Source organism: Herpailurus yagouaroundi, unplaced genomic scaffold (genome assembly GCF_014898765.1).
Source record: "Herpailurus yagouaroundi ecotype Mexico unplaced genomic scaffold, PumYag 185, whole genome shotgun sequence".
NCBI lineage: Eukaryota > Metazoa > Chordata > Mammalia > Carnivora > Felidae > Herpailurus > Herpailurus yagouaroundi.
Genome location: NW_024412416.1, coordinates 11948299 through 11969723, shown reverse-complemented (window position 1 = coordinate 11969723; position 21425 = coordinate 11948299). Strand labels below are relative to the sequence as shown.

At 39.6% G+C, this 21425-nt stretch overlaps 1 protein-coding gene across 6 annotated transcripts in view; it reads right to left on the bottom strand.

Annotated features, from left to right (window-relative positions):
* CHD2 (chromodomain helicase DNA binding protein 2) overlaps positions 1 to 21425 on the bottom strand; it is a 124818-nt gene that overhangs the window by 88069 nt on the left and 15324 nt on the right. For 5 of the 6 annotated variants that reach the window (XR_005796205.1, XM_040493748.1, XM_040493752.1 and 2 more), the window contains 4 exons: positions 13209 to 13440; positions 9387 to 9473; positions 6841 to 6902; positions 879 to 986 (listed from right to left, as the gene is read on the bottom strand). Coding sequence is in view for 5 of the 6 variants with exons in the window: in XM_040493748.1 (XP_040349682.1) it covers positions 879 to 986; positions 6841 to 6902; positions 9387 to 9473; positions 13209 to 13440 (489 nt within the window). In the remaining variant the exon portion in view is untranslated. The remainder of the gene's footprint in view (positions 1 to 878; positions 987 to 6840; positions 6903 to 9386; positions 9474 to 13208; positions 13441 to 21425) is intronic. The other variant, XM_040493749.1, reaches the window with a different exon arrangement.

Genomic DNA, 21425 nt, shown 5'->3' with positions numbered 1-21425 from the left:
CTCTAAATGCTATACTTAGCTCACAGGCCATCCAGAAATAGGTGATTGAGTGGGATGTGGCCCAAAGGCAACAGCCTGCCAACCCCCATCCTGAGCAATACTGCAAGGAGGAAAATTCCCCTGAGATCTCTGCCTCCTGCCCTCCTTCCCCCAACATGAGTACCTTACATTGCCAGCCAGCTAATGAAATTACCACCAAGGTTTCAGGGCACCTGGGTGGCTCAGATCACTTAAGCATCCAACTCTTGATTTTGTCTCAGGTCATGGTCTCATGGTTTGTGAGATCAAGCCCCACATCAGGCTCTGTGCTGACAGCATGGAGCCTGCTTGGAATTCTCTCTCTCCCTCTTTCTCTGCCCATCGCCCCACCTCTCAAAACAAATAGACATTTTTTTTTTTTTAATTACCAAAGTTCCCTGCGACCTCGGCCTACTTCTTTCCCTGCACAATCAGATTCTCTGCTTAATGTCAGATTCCAAGAACAAGGTAAGAAACAGTGAAGCATGCTTTCAACCAAACAGTGTTTTAAACTTAGGAATTAGTTCTTCCCCCAAAAAGCCTGCATACTACTCCAATACACAGGGAGCTTTTTTTAAAAGCAGAAGATACGTTCACCCCTCGTAACTAGTAAGTCAGGGAGTAAGAAACAGAAGCTTCGCTCTACACGACACACCATGCAAACACCCACAGCCAAATGTAAGCATCCTCATCACCTAATCACTTGCTAACGAGGAAGCCTAGCAAGAAGTGAGCCCGAGACTTCCAAAGCCCCGAATCACAGCACACCGTAGGCCATCATTCTACCACTGTACCATCCTTCTCAAACTAAGACAAACTAAGCTCCACCAGAAGCAGAGATGTTCAAGCAAACACTGCACCTTCTGGGGACAGGTCTTCTGGCTTTCACTTTTTTCTGCTCTGGTTCGCTCTCTGCACTGGTGCCTTGTTCCTGTTCATCTTCTGAGGGCTCCCGTTTCCATTTTTCTCTGTGATCAAAAGCAAAGCAAAATGATTTTTTTCTAAATGAACTCCTCAGGATTGTTTAGTTTGAAGAATCTGACAAAACCAATTTCAATAGGATTCTCCAAAAGGCAGAACATGTATATTTTAGGTATTAGGCTAAAAAAGGTTTATTCTAGCTCTATTTAAACTCTGGCTATGTTCCTCCCTAGACTGTGTAATATCTATGCCTATTTTTTCTCTGGTGACAAAAATAAATGAAAATGGAAATGAAGAAAGTATTTTTTAAACTATTCTGGAAAAAAAAAGCTGTTAAATCTCTTCTACTCTATTTTTATTTACCACTACCATTGAACAGATTGAAGTCGTAATACATACTAGACCAGTGGTTCTCAAATGTAAGATGATCAGAACCACCTGAAGAACTTGTTGAAACAAATTTCTGGATGAGTGCCACAGTTTCTGATTTAGCAGGTCTAATATGAAGCCTAAAAATGTTTATCTTAACAAATTCACAGATGATGTGAATCTTTATAAATTCTAATACTGGTTAGAAACTTCTTTTAAAACTGCTATAATACTAGACATGCTAACATCTTTAAAATATATTCGATAAAAGTCCCTAAAATTATTTTTCAGTGATAAACCTACCACTTACTAAATAATCTATTCAGCCAAAGATGTAGTTCTTAATAATTATTAGATACAGTAGGTGTTCCTTTGCTCCTTGAGATCTTAGAAGGCTTTAAAGAGCCGTACCTTATAGCTCTCTCCTACCACCCCAAAGAGTTTTTGAGGTTTAAAGACCAAACGTGGGACTTAGCTCATTTCTAGGGAAGAAGGAGAGAACACATAATAGTCACTGAGCATGAAATATCTAGGGGAAAAAAAAACCTCACAGGCAAGTATCTGAGGTTTTATAAAACAACTACCACTGTGCCTCTGGGTCTATGCATAGGAAATAAGATTATGCTGAAGACAACTGTCACAGAATCAAAGTCAAGTCAATACTCTTCATGGGAGAATAGGTCAAAGGAATAGCAGGAGCTTACTGCAAGAAGGTGGCTTATCTACAGATTCCTAAGAATCTTCCTAAAAAGTCCAGGAACTACCCTACTTTAGGAAGCATGAAAAGGCAGTACAGCACTTTTATGTACATTACTCAAGTTCTACTAGCACTGTTGGTTTCATATCAGTTTCCCTTAGAGTAAGTGACTGCTTCTAGGAGGCAGGGCCACTTGTCTTCATTTTTGTACCAGAGTTCAGCACAAAGGCAAGCAAATGGAGCTACTTCCTTGTTGAGGAAAGAAATAATTAAAGAATGAACCGTATCAGCCTAACAGGTAGGGTACTTTTCTTTTGGACACAGACTGCTGAGACACTAAGGCCTATTAATATTGCATAATATCCTTGCAGGTCCCTTTTTAAACAAAGAATTCCTTATATCTAAACTCTAGGCATGTTAGTCCCCCTCCCTAGAACCTAGCACAACAAATGTTTGCTAAGGAACCAAACGAATAGACGGGGACGGCCAGGAAGGAAGAAAGAAGATGTCTCCAGGCACTAGAAGACTGGCACATGAGACTGCAGTCTCCTTTGGGAGAACAGTTTGGCTCTCAGAAGGGACACACATAGTCAAACTGGAGAGAAGTGGTTTCACAGTTAACAAGCTTGAAAGAACATGAACAATTAAGATGTGAGGGAGAGCAGATCAGATGAGAAAGATGCACAAATATTAGTTGTAATTTACGGAACTCCACAGGAATTAAGAATCTAACTCAGGGCACTTAATGAGGTCCACTTCTATGACTTTATGGAACTAAGGTGGCAGTAAACTGACAGAATCAGTGTTGAGGCTAGAGTCCTCCAGTTAAATTGGAGGTCTACAGACTTATGGACAGCCAGGAAGATTCAGAAACTTCTAGTATGAGAATGCACAAAAACTGAGCAAATCAACTGGTCCAAAGTCCTCTTCCTAAAGAAGGAAACTAAAACCCAGTGAGAACAAGGTGTTTGGCATTACATGTCAAACCTACAGCCCTCCTCCTCTCAGTGACAATCCACTGAAGACCACAAAATCAGGAAAAGTCAGACTTACACATTCTGGGAGGATCTGAACAGAAGGCTTAGAAGGCCTAAATGAGTTAGTATGCATGTGTTCTGAAACTGGCTGGATTATTTTAAATTTTGTTTTAACTTTCAAGAACAGAGGGAAAAGTTAGATCAGCAATACTAAGTCACTTTGTATAAAGGGAAGGTGAAAAGAGTGATCATTATAAAATGATTACTTCCCAACTCTGTAGATGTAGAGGGCTCTCCTAGATCACTGGCTTCTTCTATATAATGCAAACTTTATGAGCACGACTCCCTGACTAAGCCATATGTATAAGTCAGGCTACAAAGAGGAGTTGTCTAAAACGTAAGGTTGTGATTAAAAATTTTTTCATATGTTATAGGAGATGTGAATTGCCAGATCCAGCTCTAAGAGGGCATCGGCAGGATTCCCTAGGAGAGAATCAATGGAATTTTTACCAAAATTGTGGGGACTAGGGATAAAAATACCAAGGTCTGGCCACTGAGGCCCCACGGCAACGTAAACAGATATGAAAAAGTCAGAATGCAAGCTAACGAAGTATGGTTTTCTTCCTTTATTGGAAAAAGGTGGCTGGCAGAACACAAACCCTAAGACAGAAATCAAATCTAAATAACTGTAAAATTCCTTTGTAAATAAAATGGGCCTAAATTCTGGCCAAGAGTCACTGAGGCTTCCTACTATCTCTAAGAGCCCAGAGAAGAGGATTCCTTTCTCCTCCACTTTAGAAGGCAGAGCATGAAAAGAGGGAAAGAACTGCTTAAACTTCACTGATTTTCAGTACATTTTCCCAGAGAGAATGCCTTTCAGGAGCAAGTTTCAATGAAAAAGAAAACTCTGGGGCAAATCCTCCACTGTGTCACAAGTTTCTGACAGTTACAATTCAAAGAACTGGAAAGAAAAAAATAACTATGGTCCCAGAAGAAAAACTTCCAAGTGATTTACGGCTAACACATTTTTTTTTCATTCCAGTTGGGAGAAGATGTTCTGGAACCATTCTAGAGTGGGCTGAAAAACTGATGGTACCATAATGAGCCAGCACAGGTCCTCTACATTTCAGAAATTTGGACAATATTAAGAAGTACTGCATGGGAAAGGGTTGAATAATCAAAACAGCATGAGTGGGTCAAATAAAATTTGAAAAATTATTGGTTAGCATGACTAGGTCAGGAGTTACAATCTCCAGTACCCACTCCGGCCAGGTAAGGACTGTAAATGGAGTCAAAACAGAGAACTCCCAGTCTATCTGAAGATTACAAAGACCACTTGTTATGAGGACCAGTACTGACAGATTTTCTCAAAAAAAAAAAAATCTAAAACTCTGAATTCTTAAGCATCATCCCTCAAATTTTCAACACTGCCAACTTGAAAAATGTTCTCAATATCGTGCAGAAACATTATGCTCTATAGCTTCTAAATTTTTTAAATGCTAACTTACATTATGACTCTGGGGAGTTATTCCCTTGTAAGACTGTATTCTTCAAAGATGCCAACGTTATAAGAGCACAGAAGGGCTGTGAAAGACCACTAATACAGGATCTAATCCTAGATGGGACCCTGCAGTGGAGGTGGGAAATGTTATAAAAGACATTCCTGGGTCAAGTAACAAAATGGGGATATGGATTAGACAAAACTATGTTAGCAATGTTAAATCTATTTGTAGTAAAACTATCCTGTGCTTAAGAAACAGAGTATCCTTATTCTTAGGAAATCCACACTTCAGTATTTAGGGGTAAAAGGCCATGATGTGTGTCAATCTTAGTCTTAAGTGGTTCAGAAAAAATATTATATGCATGCATACATAAATATTTACAAAGAAAGCACTCACAACAATAAAAACAAATGAGGCAAAAGTGGTAACCAATGGTAAATCTGGGCAAAATACACAGGCAGTCTTTGTACTACTGCTTTATTCTTACAACATTTTTAAACTTTGAATTTTTAAAAAGTTTAAAAAAATAACTTTTTAAAAACTTCAAAATCTGTGGTACAGCGTGCAGCGTTTCAGAAAAACCTTTCCTTGTGCTAATACTTCAAAATCTCTGCCCCCTTTGAGTCTCTCAATTCTGAAATCCACATGCCCACACACTAGGTCCTGTTATGCTTGCTCACATCACACAGGCCGCCGTTAGTGCTGAGGCTTTGCAGCGGGAGTGCCGGCCCCTACTGCACCTCCTCCTCCTCATTATAATTAAACGGACTCAGGAAAAGAGCTCCCTATAAGCCCCAGTACTCACCTGCTGCCCAGAGGATAGCAGGAAGCGAGGCCAGCCCAGGGCCCAAATAAACAGGAAGAGAACTCCCCCAGCTCTGGCTAAGTTCCTAGGGAAGAGGCCAGGGAAAGGAAGGGCACTTACAGAAGATACAACCCCCTGCAAGGAACGAAGAGGTTCTACTCAGGGAAAGAAGGCCTCTAAAAACGGTCAACTTTAGAGACGTCTAGGATTGACAGAAGGAAAGTGAGCACAGGGGCCAGTGCGCTTCTGCACACCCAGACGCCACTGAAGTAGAAACTGGAGGTTTTCAAGCACAGCACCATTTAGATCCCAGTCAGGAGACCAGAAGAACATAGCCAGATGGTAAAGGAAAGAACACATGCACAGACTTCCCGAAAGCCCCCAAAAGGCCATCAGATCAGAATAATTTCCCACGCAGGCCAAGGAATGGGGTAGAAAAAAGCCTTCTAAGATGCCAAGAAGTGCAGGCTTGCCTACAGTTTTTCCTCCAACTCTAACAAATATTTCAAACACAAATGAAAAGTGTATGTGCTCTGGAGAGGACATACTAAATACTCAACTTTTCCTAACACCGTTCCCAATAACCCTGTCAGGTTGGCAGAATGAGTATTACTCTATTTTGAAGATGAGTACATGGGTTTAAAAAATTCAAGCTCCTTTGCCTTAGGCCAAATACTTACTAAAGATTACTAATTAGTAATTCTATTACTAATTAGTAATTCTAATTACTAATTCTATTACTAATTAGTAATTCTAATTACTAATTCTAAAATTACTATTTGAGAACAGAAAATACATATAACTGGGGCTCTATTTTAATAGGTACCATGGACAATCGTTTACCATGAGAAACCCCTGAATTTGTCTGCCAAGTTTTCAATAGCTACATTTTCAAATGAAGCTCCTCAAGAGGTGGGCTATAGAATTTAGACTGTCAAAAAGATCCAGACACTCTCCAAAAGTAATTTTTTTAATTCCAAAAAAACCCAAAACAGAAACAAATTTTTTTCACCTTAATTAAGTAGAATTTGTGAATTTTTAAAATAATGAATAGTCTACGTTCTAAAGGAATGTCATGTTAAGCCCAAGAATTAAAATTTTCTGGTTTGCAGACTGCAGTATTAAAATTATACAGTAATAACACTTTGAAATTTAATACTAAATTGGGTGTCAGTCCAACAAATATAATGTTGCCACACCCACACAAAGAACAAATTACAAGAAAAAAGAGCAAATCGAAATTTGTTCCTTGCTCAACCAGAATACAACTGGTGCACATCTTTAAGAAAAACACAATTGTGCTAATCAGGCTAACCAAATGGAACAAGCTGGGGTTTGCCCTAAGAAGTAGTCCAAGCACATGGGAACACATGCAACCCTGAGCTTTGAGGGCTGCGGCATCAGTGGGTCGTGACGGACTGCAACCCAAGACAGCAAGAGAAGAAGCAGACTCCGGGACCCGGGACGGACGACCACACAGAGAAGGGAGCCCCTGAGAAGCTGACATGTTCAAAACCCCTGGGGGAAGTAACTGTCCCATGAAAGACTTACTGTTTCTTCAGCTGCCTCTGGCCTCTTCTTTTTGGGCTCCCACTCTCAGACCCGCTACTTGCCTTCAGTGTGTGAGAGGGGAAAAATGATTACAGACTTTAATTCACAGTTCATAGGGACAACACGATCCCCTGCTTCCACAATCTACTCAATAATAACATTATCCAATGTGAGCTTTCAGACAAAAGAAACCTGTGTTTGATCGTGCTCACTCTTCTTTTCCTTTGAAAATTAATTTGTCTGTAATGACAGAGTTACCTCTAACACCGGGAAACCCTCCCTCAGCTTGACTTCTACAAGGGCTCAGTCCAATAAAATTCTCTGAGATGATGGAAATGTTCTGTATCTGCAGGGAACAATCTAGTGGCCAGCAGCCACATGTGACTACTGAGCCTCTGAAACATGGCTAGTGCGGCTAAGGAACAGAATCTTTCATTTTATTTTACTTTAATTAAAAACTTTAAAAGCTACATGTTAGTGGCAACCAAACGTGATACTGCAGATCTAGAATATCATATGAAATGCCACAACATTTAGTGTGTCATTAAAGGTGGTGACTGCTGATTTGTCCCATTTTAGACTCATTACAGAGCATGTTCAATCATGAGCCAACAGTGCCCTGCTGACAGCACTAGACCAAGGAAGGTTTATAGTCAGAAACATTTAAATGTCTCTTTTCCCCCAAAATTAGGGAAACTATTTCTATCGCTCTCTTGTGCCCTATAGAGAATGTGTTAACGGACGTATAAAAGGAAAGAACAGACACAACTACGTGACCGGTTGTAACAAACATGGCTCAGCAACCTTGTCCTAGACACTGTGGAAAAAGAAAACTCGGGCAAACCAGCTCAGAGGTCATTCAAAATAAAACACCATAAAGGCAATGTGGATGTTACAGTCAATTAGATTTTTAAAATATGCTTACCAAAACCCACCTCCAACTCACTAACCTCTGACTATTAACTTTCATCAGAAGAATGCTACATACTTAAGAATAGCAAAGTCCTTCTCTCTCTCTCTCTAAAATAAGCATTAAAAAAAAAAAAATTTGGGGGGCGCCTGGGTGGCGCAGTCAGTTAAGCATCCGACTTCAGCCAGGTCACGATCTCGCGGTCCGTGAGTTCGAGCCCCGCGTCGGGCTCTGGGCTGATGGCTCAGAGCCTGGAGCCTGTTTCCGATTCTGTGTCTCCCTCCCTCTCTGCCCCTCCCCCGTTCATGCTCTGTCTCTCTCTGTCCCAAAAATAAATAAACGGTGAAAAAAAATTAAAAAAAAAAAAAAAAATTTTTAAAGGGGGAAGGGGGAGTGCCTGGGTGGCTCAGCTGGTTAAGCAAAGTCCTCTTAAGAATACAGAAATGGGGGGCGCCTGGGTGGCGCAGTCGGTTAAGCGTCCGACTTCAGCCAGGTCACGATCTCGCGGTCCGTGAGTTCGAGCCCCGCGTCGGGCTCTGGGCTGAAAGCTCAGAGCCTGGAGCCTGTTTCCGATTCTGTGTCTCCCTCTCTCTCTGCCCCTCCCCCGTTCATGCTCTGTCTCTCTCTGTCCCAAAAATAAATAAACATTGGGAAAAAAAAAATTAAAAAAAAAAAAAAAGAATACAGAAATGGGGGGCGCCTGGGTGGCTCAGTCGGTTGAGCGGCCGACTTCGGCTCAGGTCATGATCTCTCGGTCTGTGAGTTCGAGCCCCGCGTCGGGCTCTGTGCTGACAGCTCGGAGCCTGGACCCTGTTTCGGATTCTGTGTCTCCCTCTCTCTGACCCTTCCCCGTTCATGCTCTGTTGCTCTCTCTCAAAAATAAATAAACGTTAAAAAATTAAAAAAAAAAAAAAAAAAAGAATACAGAAAGGGGACATCTCACTGAGGCACAAAAGAGCACCTCTTCAGAATGTGGTCTATACACCTACTACAGAGGTAAGAATTGACAAAAATACCACATGAACTGAGAAAGGTGAGAAAAGTCTAGTCTATAGAAACAATAGAACCCAGTAATTACCAATTTTAAAAAACAAGCTACTCAATCTCTCACAATTAGATCAGACTAAATGTGTGTGAATTATTCTATACTGCACACTAAAAACAGAAAGCAAATTTGAATTAGTTAAAATGCAGTATTTAAGCAAATTTTCCTTCCTTTCTCAGAAATAAATCTGAAACAACTTCCACTATTACATTTGTTTACCAAGCAATGACTCATTTTACAAAATGTAGATTTAGAAACTAGGTATTTTAAAAGGTAAACTTCTTATGATAATCAATTTCACTTGAAACTTGGAAACCTTAAAAAAATAAAATAAAAACAAAAATTTGAAGCCAATCTGTACAATACTCTACTAAGACATTCATTATGACACAATCTTCCTGGTAAGTTTCTTCCTTTAAAAGCCACCTGTGGTTTTCCTTGCCATATTATGGTGAGAAAGTTCACATTAGAGTCACTTAACTCCAAGGCAACAAGTTCAGTCATGTCAATGGTAGCATATACCAGAGTCAAAAAGGATGAGGTAAGATAAGGAGTTTAAATGTATCCCCTTAAAACATGTCTTTTTCTTACCTCCTCCTTAATATTAAATCGTGATGGTTCTTGTCTGCTTCGGTTTGACCGCCTAACCCCATAAACATCAGGATATTCTTCCCACATCTGTAAAATTAATAGACCATGAGTGAATCCTTTTTGATTTACTATTTTCATTACTGGAACATGTATTTCAATTTAAGAAAATTCAAGTAACTAAATGTCTAAAGGGTGTTTTGTGTCAGTTTTGTTTATGAGACAATAAAGTACCATCTTTATTATTCTGAAACACACTGAAGCTTAACAATGCCTCTTCTTTACTGAATGGCTCTTAAACTACATGGCACACTACATACTCGTCATGAAAATATAAACTTACAATTGAATAATATGGCAAGGCTCCTGCTAAAGACAAAATCTTTACTGATGATTTTAAGTCCCTAATGCTTTCCAGTATCAGCGATGTCCACACACTGACCCATCTGGGAAATCAGAAACCAAGCAGGGCTCCAACCATCTATTTGTACATTTCCTCTACTGCCTCGGAATGTGTAACGTGCCAGATGTACGCAAATTAGGCATTTCCAACACTTAGCTAGATGCTCTCAGATGAGAACCACTGTCTCATCTGTACACTGATCCCTGTCTCTGGACCCTGTACTCTCCAGCAGTAATTACCCTTAACCTTTAGGACTTGATTTTTAGTTACAATCCTCGCTGGTAATAGAAATATATAAATGAAGTTGAAAGGAGAGATTAGTTGAAGAGAAATTTTTTTTCTCAATATATCAACATCATCTCATTTAAAAGATGCAAATCAACAAATCTATAGAAAAAATGTAAAAGACCCTTCCAACCTCTAACAATAACAGTCTAATCCCCCAATTTCACTCTCTTTCCCAAAGATAACTCACAGCAAGCATACCATGTGTTTTTCTAATGAAATCAGTCACATAGCGGCAAAATGAATTTGGATGGATTGTGGAACACTGAGATGAAGATGTTTAATAGGAGTTAAACATGTAGAAAAGATGCCTGACAGCCAAGATTAGAAATGTGGGCTTGTTGTCAAAACACAGGTGACAGCAAATGTCATGAAAATATTTAGAAAGTGAGGCCACAGGAGAAGCCACTGGCTGAGACTCGTGAAGTATGTAGAAAGTGGACCCCAAAAAAGACAAAACTGATGAAAGACAATTCAAAAAGACAGAATGTCACTAAGGCAAGGGAGGGTATTATCAACAGTGCCTTAAAAAACAAAGTGCCAAGTAGGCTGAATAAAACCAAAGCCTCCAAAGAAAACAAGCAAGATGTTCCAGGAAAAGGCACTTTAGAACAAGAATCCAACATAATCATGAAACCCAGTGTTCCCAGTTTATAAAGGTGACAAATCCGTAATGGCCTTAGAATAATCTCAGAGTCGGGAGGACAAAAGGTCCAACCAGGAGGAGTTAGGAATAACCAACTGGCAGGAAATCTGGGTGACAGAGGCAGCAGGACACTGAACAAATCTGGCAGAGAAAGGAAGGAGACAAAAAAGTTTATTCTAGCCCTGCTGACCCTGACCAACCCCAACTCTTACCCCTTTCTGGACTTCTGCTAAAGGTACAAAATTACTCAACACAGGTATTTAAGGAGCTTTTATTAACTGGGGTAGCTAAATCATTTAAGTGTCACTGTACCAGTTAGTTTTATCATTTTAAAATATTAGGCATTCAGGCTCAACTGCTGAGACTATATTACAGGATACACTGTAATGCACACATACTAAAATCATCCTGAGCTCATCTTTGTCCTTTTGAAGGCTATGATATCTAATTCAAGTCTTCAATTAAAAAAAAAAAAAAAAAAAAAACTGTGCCATATACAGAAAACAAAGAACCTTCCTCAGAAGTTCTCGTTTTAGAATAGCATCATTAAAGTCACAATCTGATCAGGACGCCTGGGTGGCCTGGTCAGCTTAGGTCATGAGCTCATGATTTGGAGGTGAGTCCTGCATCAGGGTCTGCACTGAGAGTACAGAGCCTGCTTGGGATTCTCTCTCTCTCTCCCTCTCCTGCTTGTTCTCTCTCTCAAAACTAAATAAGTAAACTGAAAAAAAAAGTCACGATCCAATCATTCTACCTAGTTAGTACATCCATCCACCTGTTAACCTTATTAACTTTTTGGAATTTATTGCCTTAACTTTGAAAGTGTATTTTAGGAGCACCTGGGTGACTCAGGTAAGTGTCCAACTCTTGATTTTGACTCAGCTCATGATCTCAAGATCCTGAAATGCAACCCAGCATCAGGCTCTGCGCAGAACACAGAACCTGCTCAAGACCTTCCCCCCTCCCTCTACCCACTACCCAACTTGCACATGCACATACACTCTCTCTCAAAAAGTCTTAAATTAAAATGTATTTTAATATTTCTGTCTGAAACTTTACTTGTATTTTGAAATTCAGTCTTAGCAATAATTTCTCCTTTCTTAATTCCCTTTTATCTACTTATATAAGGTTAAAAAAAATTATATATATATATATATACACATACACACGGTCTTATAGTTAACAGCTGAGAATCCCGGTCAACTAGATTTCAGTGAAGTTTTAAACACTATGTAAGTCACAGTTTCCATGGTTTCCTTTTATCTTTTCAAGTAAAGAATTCCTCACTGCACAGAACAAAGTTATATTCAGATGTTTTCTATCCATTATACTTTCTTCAAAAGTGTGTTGTGGTGTTCTGAAAAGAATACCCAGTCTAGATGTAGAGGAAACCAGGCTCAGACATTATCCTCTGAAGATTGCCAAGCAAAGCCTTCTGCTACAAGCCTAGAGAGTAAGTTTCTGAGTTTAGTGATACTCAGAGCAAAATCTCTCAGTGGTAATCTACATGCAGGGTGTTTTTGCATTTCCACTTGTCAAAGGTTCACTGACACACTGAGCAGGTAGACAAGGTACAATACTTGAGTGTCTAAGTCACTGGTGATGACTGAATTAGCAAGGACAGCTTTCATTTTCTTATCCCTATCGGCTTCAGAAGCTTCATCTGTTGAAGCATCTATCAAAGCTATTCTGTAGAACCTGCAGGTAATTTAAAAAGTTACTCGTACTACTACAAAAATCTGAGTGCTCATAGTACGAAGATTTCTGTCTTAAGAGTAATAAAAACTGATTTAGCATAAAACTTTCATTAGGACATCTTTTAAGTTTCTAAAAGAATATTCTTTTGCATTTTCAGTGATTCACACCTAACTGTCTCAAAATGGAATTTTAAAAGATAAGCTGTGCTCTTGTGACTAATTAGGCCAAATCATTAATTTTTCCCCAAAAGGAACGCATTCCAGTTTGTGCATCGAGAAGACACTATGCACTTCAATTTTTGCCTTTTTGCATTCTTTGCTACAAGACTCCTCCGTTAAGCAAACAAAATCTATATTGCCTAGATGCAAGTAACTTTTTTTCCTATGAGAAGTATTTTCCTTCCATTCTTCAGGGAAGAAAAATTGCCCTTATTCTTGAACTGTTATTACCCATAACTAAGCTCCACAACTACATTCCATAATCTGTCAGTAATTCACTCTGTAGTGTTCGGTACTATTACCTTTTTTAAATGTTAAAAACCGAAACTATAAAAATTTGTCTTTTTGCCCTGTAATTTGATGGTTCGTGTAATTATTTCCCTTATGGCCCTGTGTCTACTATATTCAAAGAGTAGAACAGAAAGCAATCTTTATATCCACAGACAGTATATTATTACAAAAGGTGGTGGTAGTTTTCATTATCCGAATATACTAATGAGTTTTCCATGTGAAATAAAGTTCTGCTTGCTGGTCCTAGCCAGCAGCACATTTTCACTGTATAGCAAAGCAGATACCTTCTTCACATCAGCTATCCGTTCCTTCTTAGAGGCTGGCTTCTCTTTGGCTTCTGGAAGGACTGGCTGGGATTTGGAACCCGCCGACTCACTTTCAGATTCCGACTGGCTCTCTGAAGATTCAGAACTGCTATTTGACTCACTGCCATGTCCACTTCCTGGATCGCTGCCCTGCTCACTCTCCGACTGGCTGCCTGAGTCTGAACCCGAAGCCTCTTCAGATGCTGAGTGGCTTAATTAAAAAAAAAAAAAAAAAAAAAAGTACAAGATATAAGAACTGCCACATAAATCTGTTTTTTAAAAATTCCACATAAATCTTTTTTAAAAAGTGGTAAAATGACAGCAGAGAGTAATTCTAGTAATACAAAATCAAAATCTTCAAATTCACTTTTACATTCTTATATTGCCAATAATGTCATTATCATTCCAAACATTCCTAGCAGCGACCATTTCCTGAGTGCTTAGATGATGCCATATACCACTTAATTTATATAGATTAGCTCTTTTACTAAACTCAAAAAGGGCATGTTATTTTCTCCTTCACTCAGATGAGGAAAAACTGAAAAATGAAACCTTAATGACAGGTAAGGAAAAACTAAAACCCAGAAATAATTAAGCAAGTATCCCAAGATGACACAAGCAGAATTTGAAACCAGGTCAATCTGTCAGGATCCACTAAGTCTTATTTGTTCAGTATCAGTGTTTCTGTCCTCAAGACAAATATTCCCCACGCTCAAAGAAAAAATCAACACAGAACAAAACAAAACCAAAGCGAAGTTCCCCAAAGAGTAAGAATGCAATCTGGATGCAATTATCTAATCACTGGTTATCAACAATAGGTGCAAATTTGGGGAGTTGTATTGAAAACACACCCACTAACCCCAACCAGAGGTCCTGCCTGGGAATCGCCAGCAGTGAGTTCCAGAGCTGATAGCAGAAAAAAAATAAACAAAAAGAGCACTCTGAGTCTGATGTGAAAGCATAAACCAATAAAGACTGCTATGGGCTACCACACATGCCACCCCTTCCTCATTCCAAACACCCCTCAGGAGGGAGGGACCTAAGTAGGCAGATGACAGCAGAAGCTACAAAACACAAACACCAGAGGCTGTGGGAAGACTGAGTATCAATCCTGGAAGCCGAGTAGGCTACATACCCTGCCCATTTTCGAACAGTAAAAAAGCAATTCAGGGGCACACTGGTAGCAGTGAAGCCACTTTAAAGGGAAAGCCCTACAATGAGAAAGAATGAAATCTGGCCATTTGCAGCAACGTGGATGGAACTGGAGGGTATTACGCTAAGTGAAATAAGTCAGGTAGAGAAAGTCAGATATCATATGTTTTCACTCATATGTAGATCTTGAGAAACTTAACAGAAGACCATGGGGGAAGGGAAGGGGAAAAAACAGTTACAGAGAGGGAGGGAGGCAAACCATAAGAGACTCTTAAATGCAGAGAAAAAACTGAGGGTTGATGGGGGGTGGGGAAGAGGGAAAAACGGGTGATGGGCATTGAGGAGGGCACCTGATGGGATGAGCACTGGGTGTTGTATACAAGCGATGAACCATGGAAATCTACCCCCAAAACCAAGAGCACACTGTAAACACTGCATGTTATCCAATTTGACAATAAATTATATTTTAAAAAATAAGAATAAATAAATAAAGGAAAAGCCCTCAACTGGATGGACTCCAGAAAAAGGTGGCCAGTTCAACTCTTCTGCTTAGAGCTAAAGCATAGGAGGGGAGGCTAGCAGCAACCAGAAGCGAGAGTAACCGTAACTTAACCCAAAGGGCCTTGAGTTCAGCAACCAGGAGATAAAGGGCACATGGCATGAAGCCCAAAAGGTTAAAGAAGGGAGGCTTCGTACTTACACCCACTATATCTTCCCAACTAGAAATCAGGGCCTATCAATTGACAAACGTGTCCACACAATGACCAGGGCAGTACACTGGGAACTGGGACTGACCCTCCAAAATCCCACATGATCCACAGCAAGTGCATTACAGCAAAGGTGCCTCTGAGTTAAGATGAGGATGCCGTCGGGGCCGGGCGGGGGGGGGAGGTGTCCTAGCCTGGGGAGGGGAAAAGAAGGGAAAAACCATGTATTAATTACCTAATCATCTAATAGGTGCCTGGCCTTACTCTAAGTACTTTATATGTATTATTTTGCTTATTTCCCAGAACACCCTATTGGGAATTTTTATCCCCACGTGAGGGATGAGAAAACTGAGATGGGCAAGGATCCCAACCCCCAAGTCTGGCGCTAATGTCCATATTCTATTTGACCACAAGGGTTCAAAACCTTAAGAGACTCAAAAAGTAAACCTTTTCCATGTTATACAATGTCCAAAACTAGTTAGGCATCCCTGTTAACAGGTGATGCACACTTCCAAGTCCTCATTATACTAACTCCTTGGCCCTTTGAACAGTAAAGGCGGACTGATCCAGCTGACTAAAGCATCTGAAGTCACTTATCCTCCACCTGTGACCAAGCATAAGGCAGTCCACCAAGCAAAGAAAACAAAGAGGAAGGCTGGACAGTATAGTTAAAAAGTGCAGGCTGCAGCATCCACAGCTTGGGTCTCAGTCCTCGAGCCTATCTCAGCCTATGCCACTTTTTAACCTGTGCCATCCTCTGTAAGGTCATGAGGCAGCTATGACAAATGGCACCTATGACAGCAGCACTCTATAAATGTCGGGGCCTTATCCAAACATTAGACTTTTCAGAATTTCACAATTTCACATTTCCCTTCTAACACAAAGTTCTTCCCAGCTAGTGCTCATTATTAGTGAGTTAGAACCATACAATCCATGGCAGTAGCTGGAAACGTTATTACTTTTGCCTCCACCATCTGCTCACAGTTTTAAAGGTCCAGAGGCAGCTCCAGAATTTCCTTACAAGGAGTTTATAAAGAAATCACTTTTCACTTAGAAGGGGAATTAGGAACATACCTGGAGGTTGCACTTACACAGCCAAAGCCCCGTGCTTAGAGAGGCCTGGAGGGTGAGGAGTCCGCTGGCCACCTCCCCTCACCCACCCTGGGCCTGATGCTGGTACCATCATATCTCGGCATGCCGGATGAAACCTGGCCTCCACCTGTCAAGTTCTCAGGACTCAATGCTTAACCATTCCTCCCCCTCCCCCTCACCTCCACTGCCCCAGCCTTACTGAACCACTGAGTACAGAATGAGTCCTAGGATCGCTCACCTCCAATCTCTGCTTGTGACAAACACCACTCCAATTCTTAAAGCTTCAGCTATTACCTTCTCTAGGAAAACATCCTTTGTGCCCTCACCATTCCTAAACTCAGCACCTTTTAAGTCTTCCATGATACTCTGCTACAGCAACTGTGCCAGAGCAGTTACTCCCATGGGCCACTCAAAGAGGCAGCCTCATTTCAGTCTGCGCGTCAACCACTGGCTCTCATTACTTTTATTTTTTTTTTTAATGTTTATTTATTTCTGAGACAGAGACAGAGCATGAGAGGGGGAGGGGCAGAGACAGAGGGAGACCCAGAATCGGAAGCAGGCTCCAGGCTCCGAGCTGTCAGCACAGAGCCCGACACAGGGCTCAAACTCACAAACCGTGAGATCATGACCTGAGCCGAAGTCGGTCATTCAACCGACTGAGCCACCCAAGCACCCCGGCTCTCGTTACTTTTAGCAATGACACATCCCAGCCTAGGGGATAGACTCCAAAGCCCCAGTTGTTAACATCCGTGCCTCTTTGCCTTCCCATTTGTCCCATCCTATGCAAGTAATTTGGTCACTTGTTGACCTCCCTAACAGATGTGAGAGCTAAACTGTCTTCTTTGACGTTTGCTGTGCCTAGTATGCATGCTAGAGAACAGAATGGAAAGGCGGACTTACTGACTTTGCTAGAATATGCAACCGTTTTGAAACACTTTTGAAATTAATGGTTTTTTTAATTACTGTAATGCATATTATCTCCAGACAAGGGATTAAGGCTGAAATCTCATTTTGGCAATCACCACCAACTAAAATTGTCACAAGACCTTAGTATGATCCATATAGTGCCATGAAACACAAAACATTCCAACAACAACCAGACAGAAAATATTCAACTCCCAATTTAAAGACACAGGAAGTCACAAATAGCAGCATTCATCTGCTGAAGATAACTAGAATAGTCCAGTGCTAATAGTCCAGTTAGCATTTTGTGCTAAAAAGCAAGAATCACTGCAGATGTGATGGAAATGTCCCAAACCAACACCCACAACGGGGTATGTGTACATGTACACTACATCACTCCCTTTAAATTGCCCCAGTTACTATGAAAACTCTACTTTTATTTAATCTGTCCCCAATTAGTGGGACATTTAGACTATTTTTAAATTGTTCTCTTAACCAACAAGCCACAGATATCCTTGATATACTTCCATATTTCTATATTTCTGAGTAGAATATTTAGATTTCTAAAATGTTCACCGTAACTAATAAAATATACCTATCCTTGTATATGCCTTCTGCAGCTGTAGATTTGTGTTTGTGGAGGGAAGCAACCTCTAGAAATGTAACAGTGCACACAATATCTTTTAAGGAAAAAAAAAAAAAACACCACCTATGTTGTTAAGAGTGGTTTACTCATGGAGGCGCCTGGGTGGCTCAGCCGGTTAAGCATCCAACTTAGACTCAGGTCATGATCTCACGGTACGTGAGTTCGAGCCCCGAGTCGGGCTCTGTGCTGACAGTGCAGAGCCTGGGGCCTGTTTCAGATTCTGTGTCTCCCTCTCTCTCTCTGACTCTCCCCCACTCATGCTCTGTCTCTGTCTCAAAAATAAATAAACGTTAAAAAAAAAAATTTAGAGAGCAGTTTACTCTGTTGGATGAGTTATTTCAAGTATATTAATGGAAACTATCAACTACTTGTGTAATTTCAACAACAACAAAAAAAATCAAGTAAGTATGAAAACCAAACCTCCAAAGAAACAAACACCAAATTCACAATTGCACTTACCTCTGGGGACTGAGGGAGACAGATGTGATCACAGAATAATATTGGTGATGTTACATGACTGAAGCTGAGTGGTGAGTTCATAGTTGCTCATTATATAAGTATCAATCTTTTTAACACTTAAATGGCTCATAATATATCCAGACAAAAGAATCAAATGCAAGGCAAGAGATACTAGTACCCCAATCCTACACAAAATGAGCTATAGATTTGAAAGGAAGACTAAGTGTTTTTTAAATTGTTTTTGAAAGTCATATTTAGCAGACTTAAAATAATATTTAGGGAAAAAAGGTGTTTTAAAAAAAAAAGGCTAACATCATATTCAATGGTGAAAAGGCAGAAAGCTTTTCCTAGAAGATCAGGCACAAACAAGTCAAGTGTGCCCACTCTCACTGCTCCTCCTCAACACAGTACTTAGATTGCCTAGAGCAATCAGGCAACAAAAGGAAATATAAGGTAACTGAAAAAGAAGTGAAATTGCTTCTATTTGCAGATGGCATGATTTTACATGGAGAAAATCCTAAAGACTCAACCAAAAGGTTGTTGGGTCTAATCAATGAATCCATTAAAGTTGCAGGATACAAAATTAACCTACAAAAATAAGTCCTATTTTTATACACTAAAAACGAATTTTCTGAAAAAAGAAAATCGATCCCACTTACAATAGCATCACCAACAACAAAATACTTAGGAACACATTTAACTGTGCAGGTTAAAGATCTCTATTCTGAAAACTGCAAGACATTAATGAAAAGAATAAAAGACTACACAAATGGTGGGCACCTGGCTGGCTTAGTCAGTGGAGCATGTGACTCTTGATCTTGAGGTTATTTATTCGAGCCCCACATTGGATGTAGAAATTACTTAAAAATAAAATCTTTTAAAAAAAAAAGGAAAAGTATTTGGTATTCATAACTTGGAAGAATACTGTTAAAATGTCAGTATTATCAAAAACCATCTATAGAGTCAATACAATCCCTAACAAGATTCCCAAGGCATTTTTTACAGAAAGAGAAAAAGCAATCCTAAAATTTATATGAAACCACAAAAGACCCCAAAGAGCCAAAAATAAATACAAATTCTTTTAAAAATCTTGAGAAAGAAGAATAAAGTTGGAGGCATCACACTTCCTGATTTCAAATTATAAAGCTACAGGCATCACAACAGTAGGATACTGGCATTAAACAAACAGACCAACGAAACAGAATGTGAGAGCCCAGAAATAAACCCAAGCATACACGATCAACTAATATTTGACAAGAAAGCAAAAAAAAAAAAAAAAAAAAAAAAGGCAAAAAAAAAAAAAATGAAGGGAGAATAGACCCTCTCTTCAACAAATGGTACTGGGATAACTGGATATTCATATGTAAAAGAATCAAATTGGACCCATATGCTACACCACTCAACAAAAATACAAAACATAAATTAAAACCATAAATTTAAGACCTAAAACCATGAAACTCCCAGAAGAAAACAGAAATAAAGCTCCTTGACAGTAGTGTTGGTAATAATTTTTTGGATATGACACCTAAAGCACAAGCAACAAAATCAAAAATATACAAGTGACCGGGGGGCGCCTGGGTGATTCACAGTCTATTAAGCATCCAATTCTTGCTTTTGGCTCAGGTCATGATCCCAGGGTCATGAGATGGAGCCCCGCAATGCCTGAGATTCTCTCTCTCCCTCTCTCTCTGCCCCTCCCCTTTGTGTATGCGCTCACACGCACTCTCAAAATAAACATTTAAAACTAAATAAATTATCTTCTGCACAGCAAAAGAAACCATCAACAAAGTGAAAAGACAACCTACAGAATGGGAAAAAAATATTTGCAAATATTATATCTCTTAAGGAGTTAATATCCAAAATATACAAAGAACTCCTATAACTCAATAGCAAAAAAAGAAATTATTTAATAAATAAAAAATGAGTAAAGGACCTCAAGAGACATCTCTCCAAAGATATACAACAACCCAACAGGTACATGAAAAGGTGCTCAACATCACTACTAAGTAGGGAAATGCATGTAAGAGCCACAACGAGATGTCACCTCACACCAGTTCAGAATGGCCATCAACAAAAAGAGGTAACAAGTGTTAACGAGGACACAGAGAAAAGGGAATCCTTGTCCACTGCTGGTGAAATTGTAAATTGGTATAGTCCCTATGGAAAACAGCACAGAGGATACTCAAAAAAATTAAAAATAGAACTACCATATGACCCAGTAATCCCACTTCTGGGAATATATCCAAAGGAAACCAAAACACTAACTCAAAAAGATATACCTGCACCTCCATGTTCATGACAGCATTTACAATAACCAAAACATGGGAACAATCTAAGAAAAAGAAATACCCTGTAGTCTCACACGTGGAATCTAAAGTAACTAAAAAGTAAATAAAATAAACTTTTTAAAAACTCATAGGGGGTGCCTGACTGTGTGGCTCAGTCGATTAAACACCTGACTTCGGCTCAGGTCATGATCTCATGGCTCATGGGTACCAGCCCCACTTCAGGCTCTCTGCTGTCAGTGCAGAGCCCGCTTTGGGTCCTCCGTCCCCTTCTCTCACTGCACTTCCCCACTCACACTCTCTCTCAAAAATAAACGTTAAAAAAAAAAAAATCTCATAGAAAAAAAGAGATTAGATTCATAGTTGCCTGGATGCACTGAGAGGAGGGAGAACTGGAGGAAGGTATTTCCAAAAAGGTGCAAATTTCTAGTTATGAGATAGGTAAGTAATAGGGACATATAATATACCAGATGACTATAGCTAACACTGCTGTAGAATCTATCTGAAAGTTGTTGAGAGTAAATCCTACAAGTTCTCACTACAAGAAAAAAATTTTTTTTTTTTTTTTTTTTTTTTTACCGTACCAGTATAAGAAGATGGGATGTTAGCCAAACCTACTGTGATAATCATTTTACAGTATATGTGAATTAAAACACTATGCTGTTTGCCTTAAACTTACACAGTGATGTATACCAACTGTTTCTCAAAACTGGAAAGAAAAAAAACATGATATTACCTTTACAAGAAAAAGAGTCTTAATAAAGGTATAACTCGATTAATTTGCATACTTCTTTCCTAGGAGGATAAGCTCCTAAATGTTGAAAGAGAAAAGGAGTATTTTTTTTAAAAGAAGAAAAGGAATATTTAAGAAACAAAAATTATAAACACTGACAGTCTAGTTATTCCCTCCAAAGGCAAGATTAAATATTACACAGACTTGCTATTAATGCCG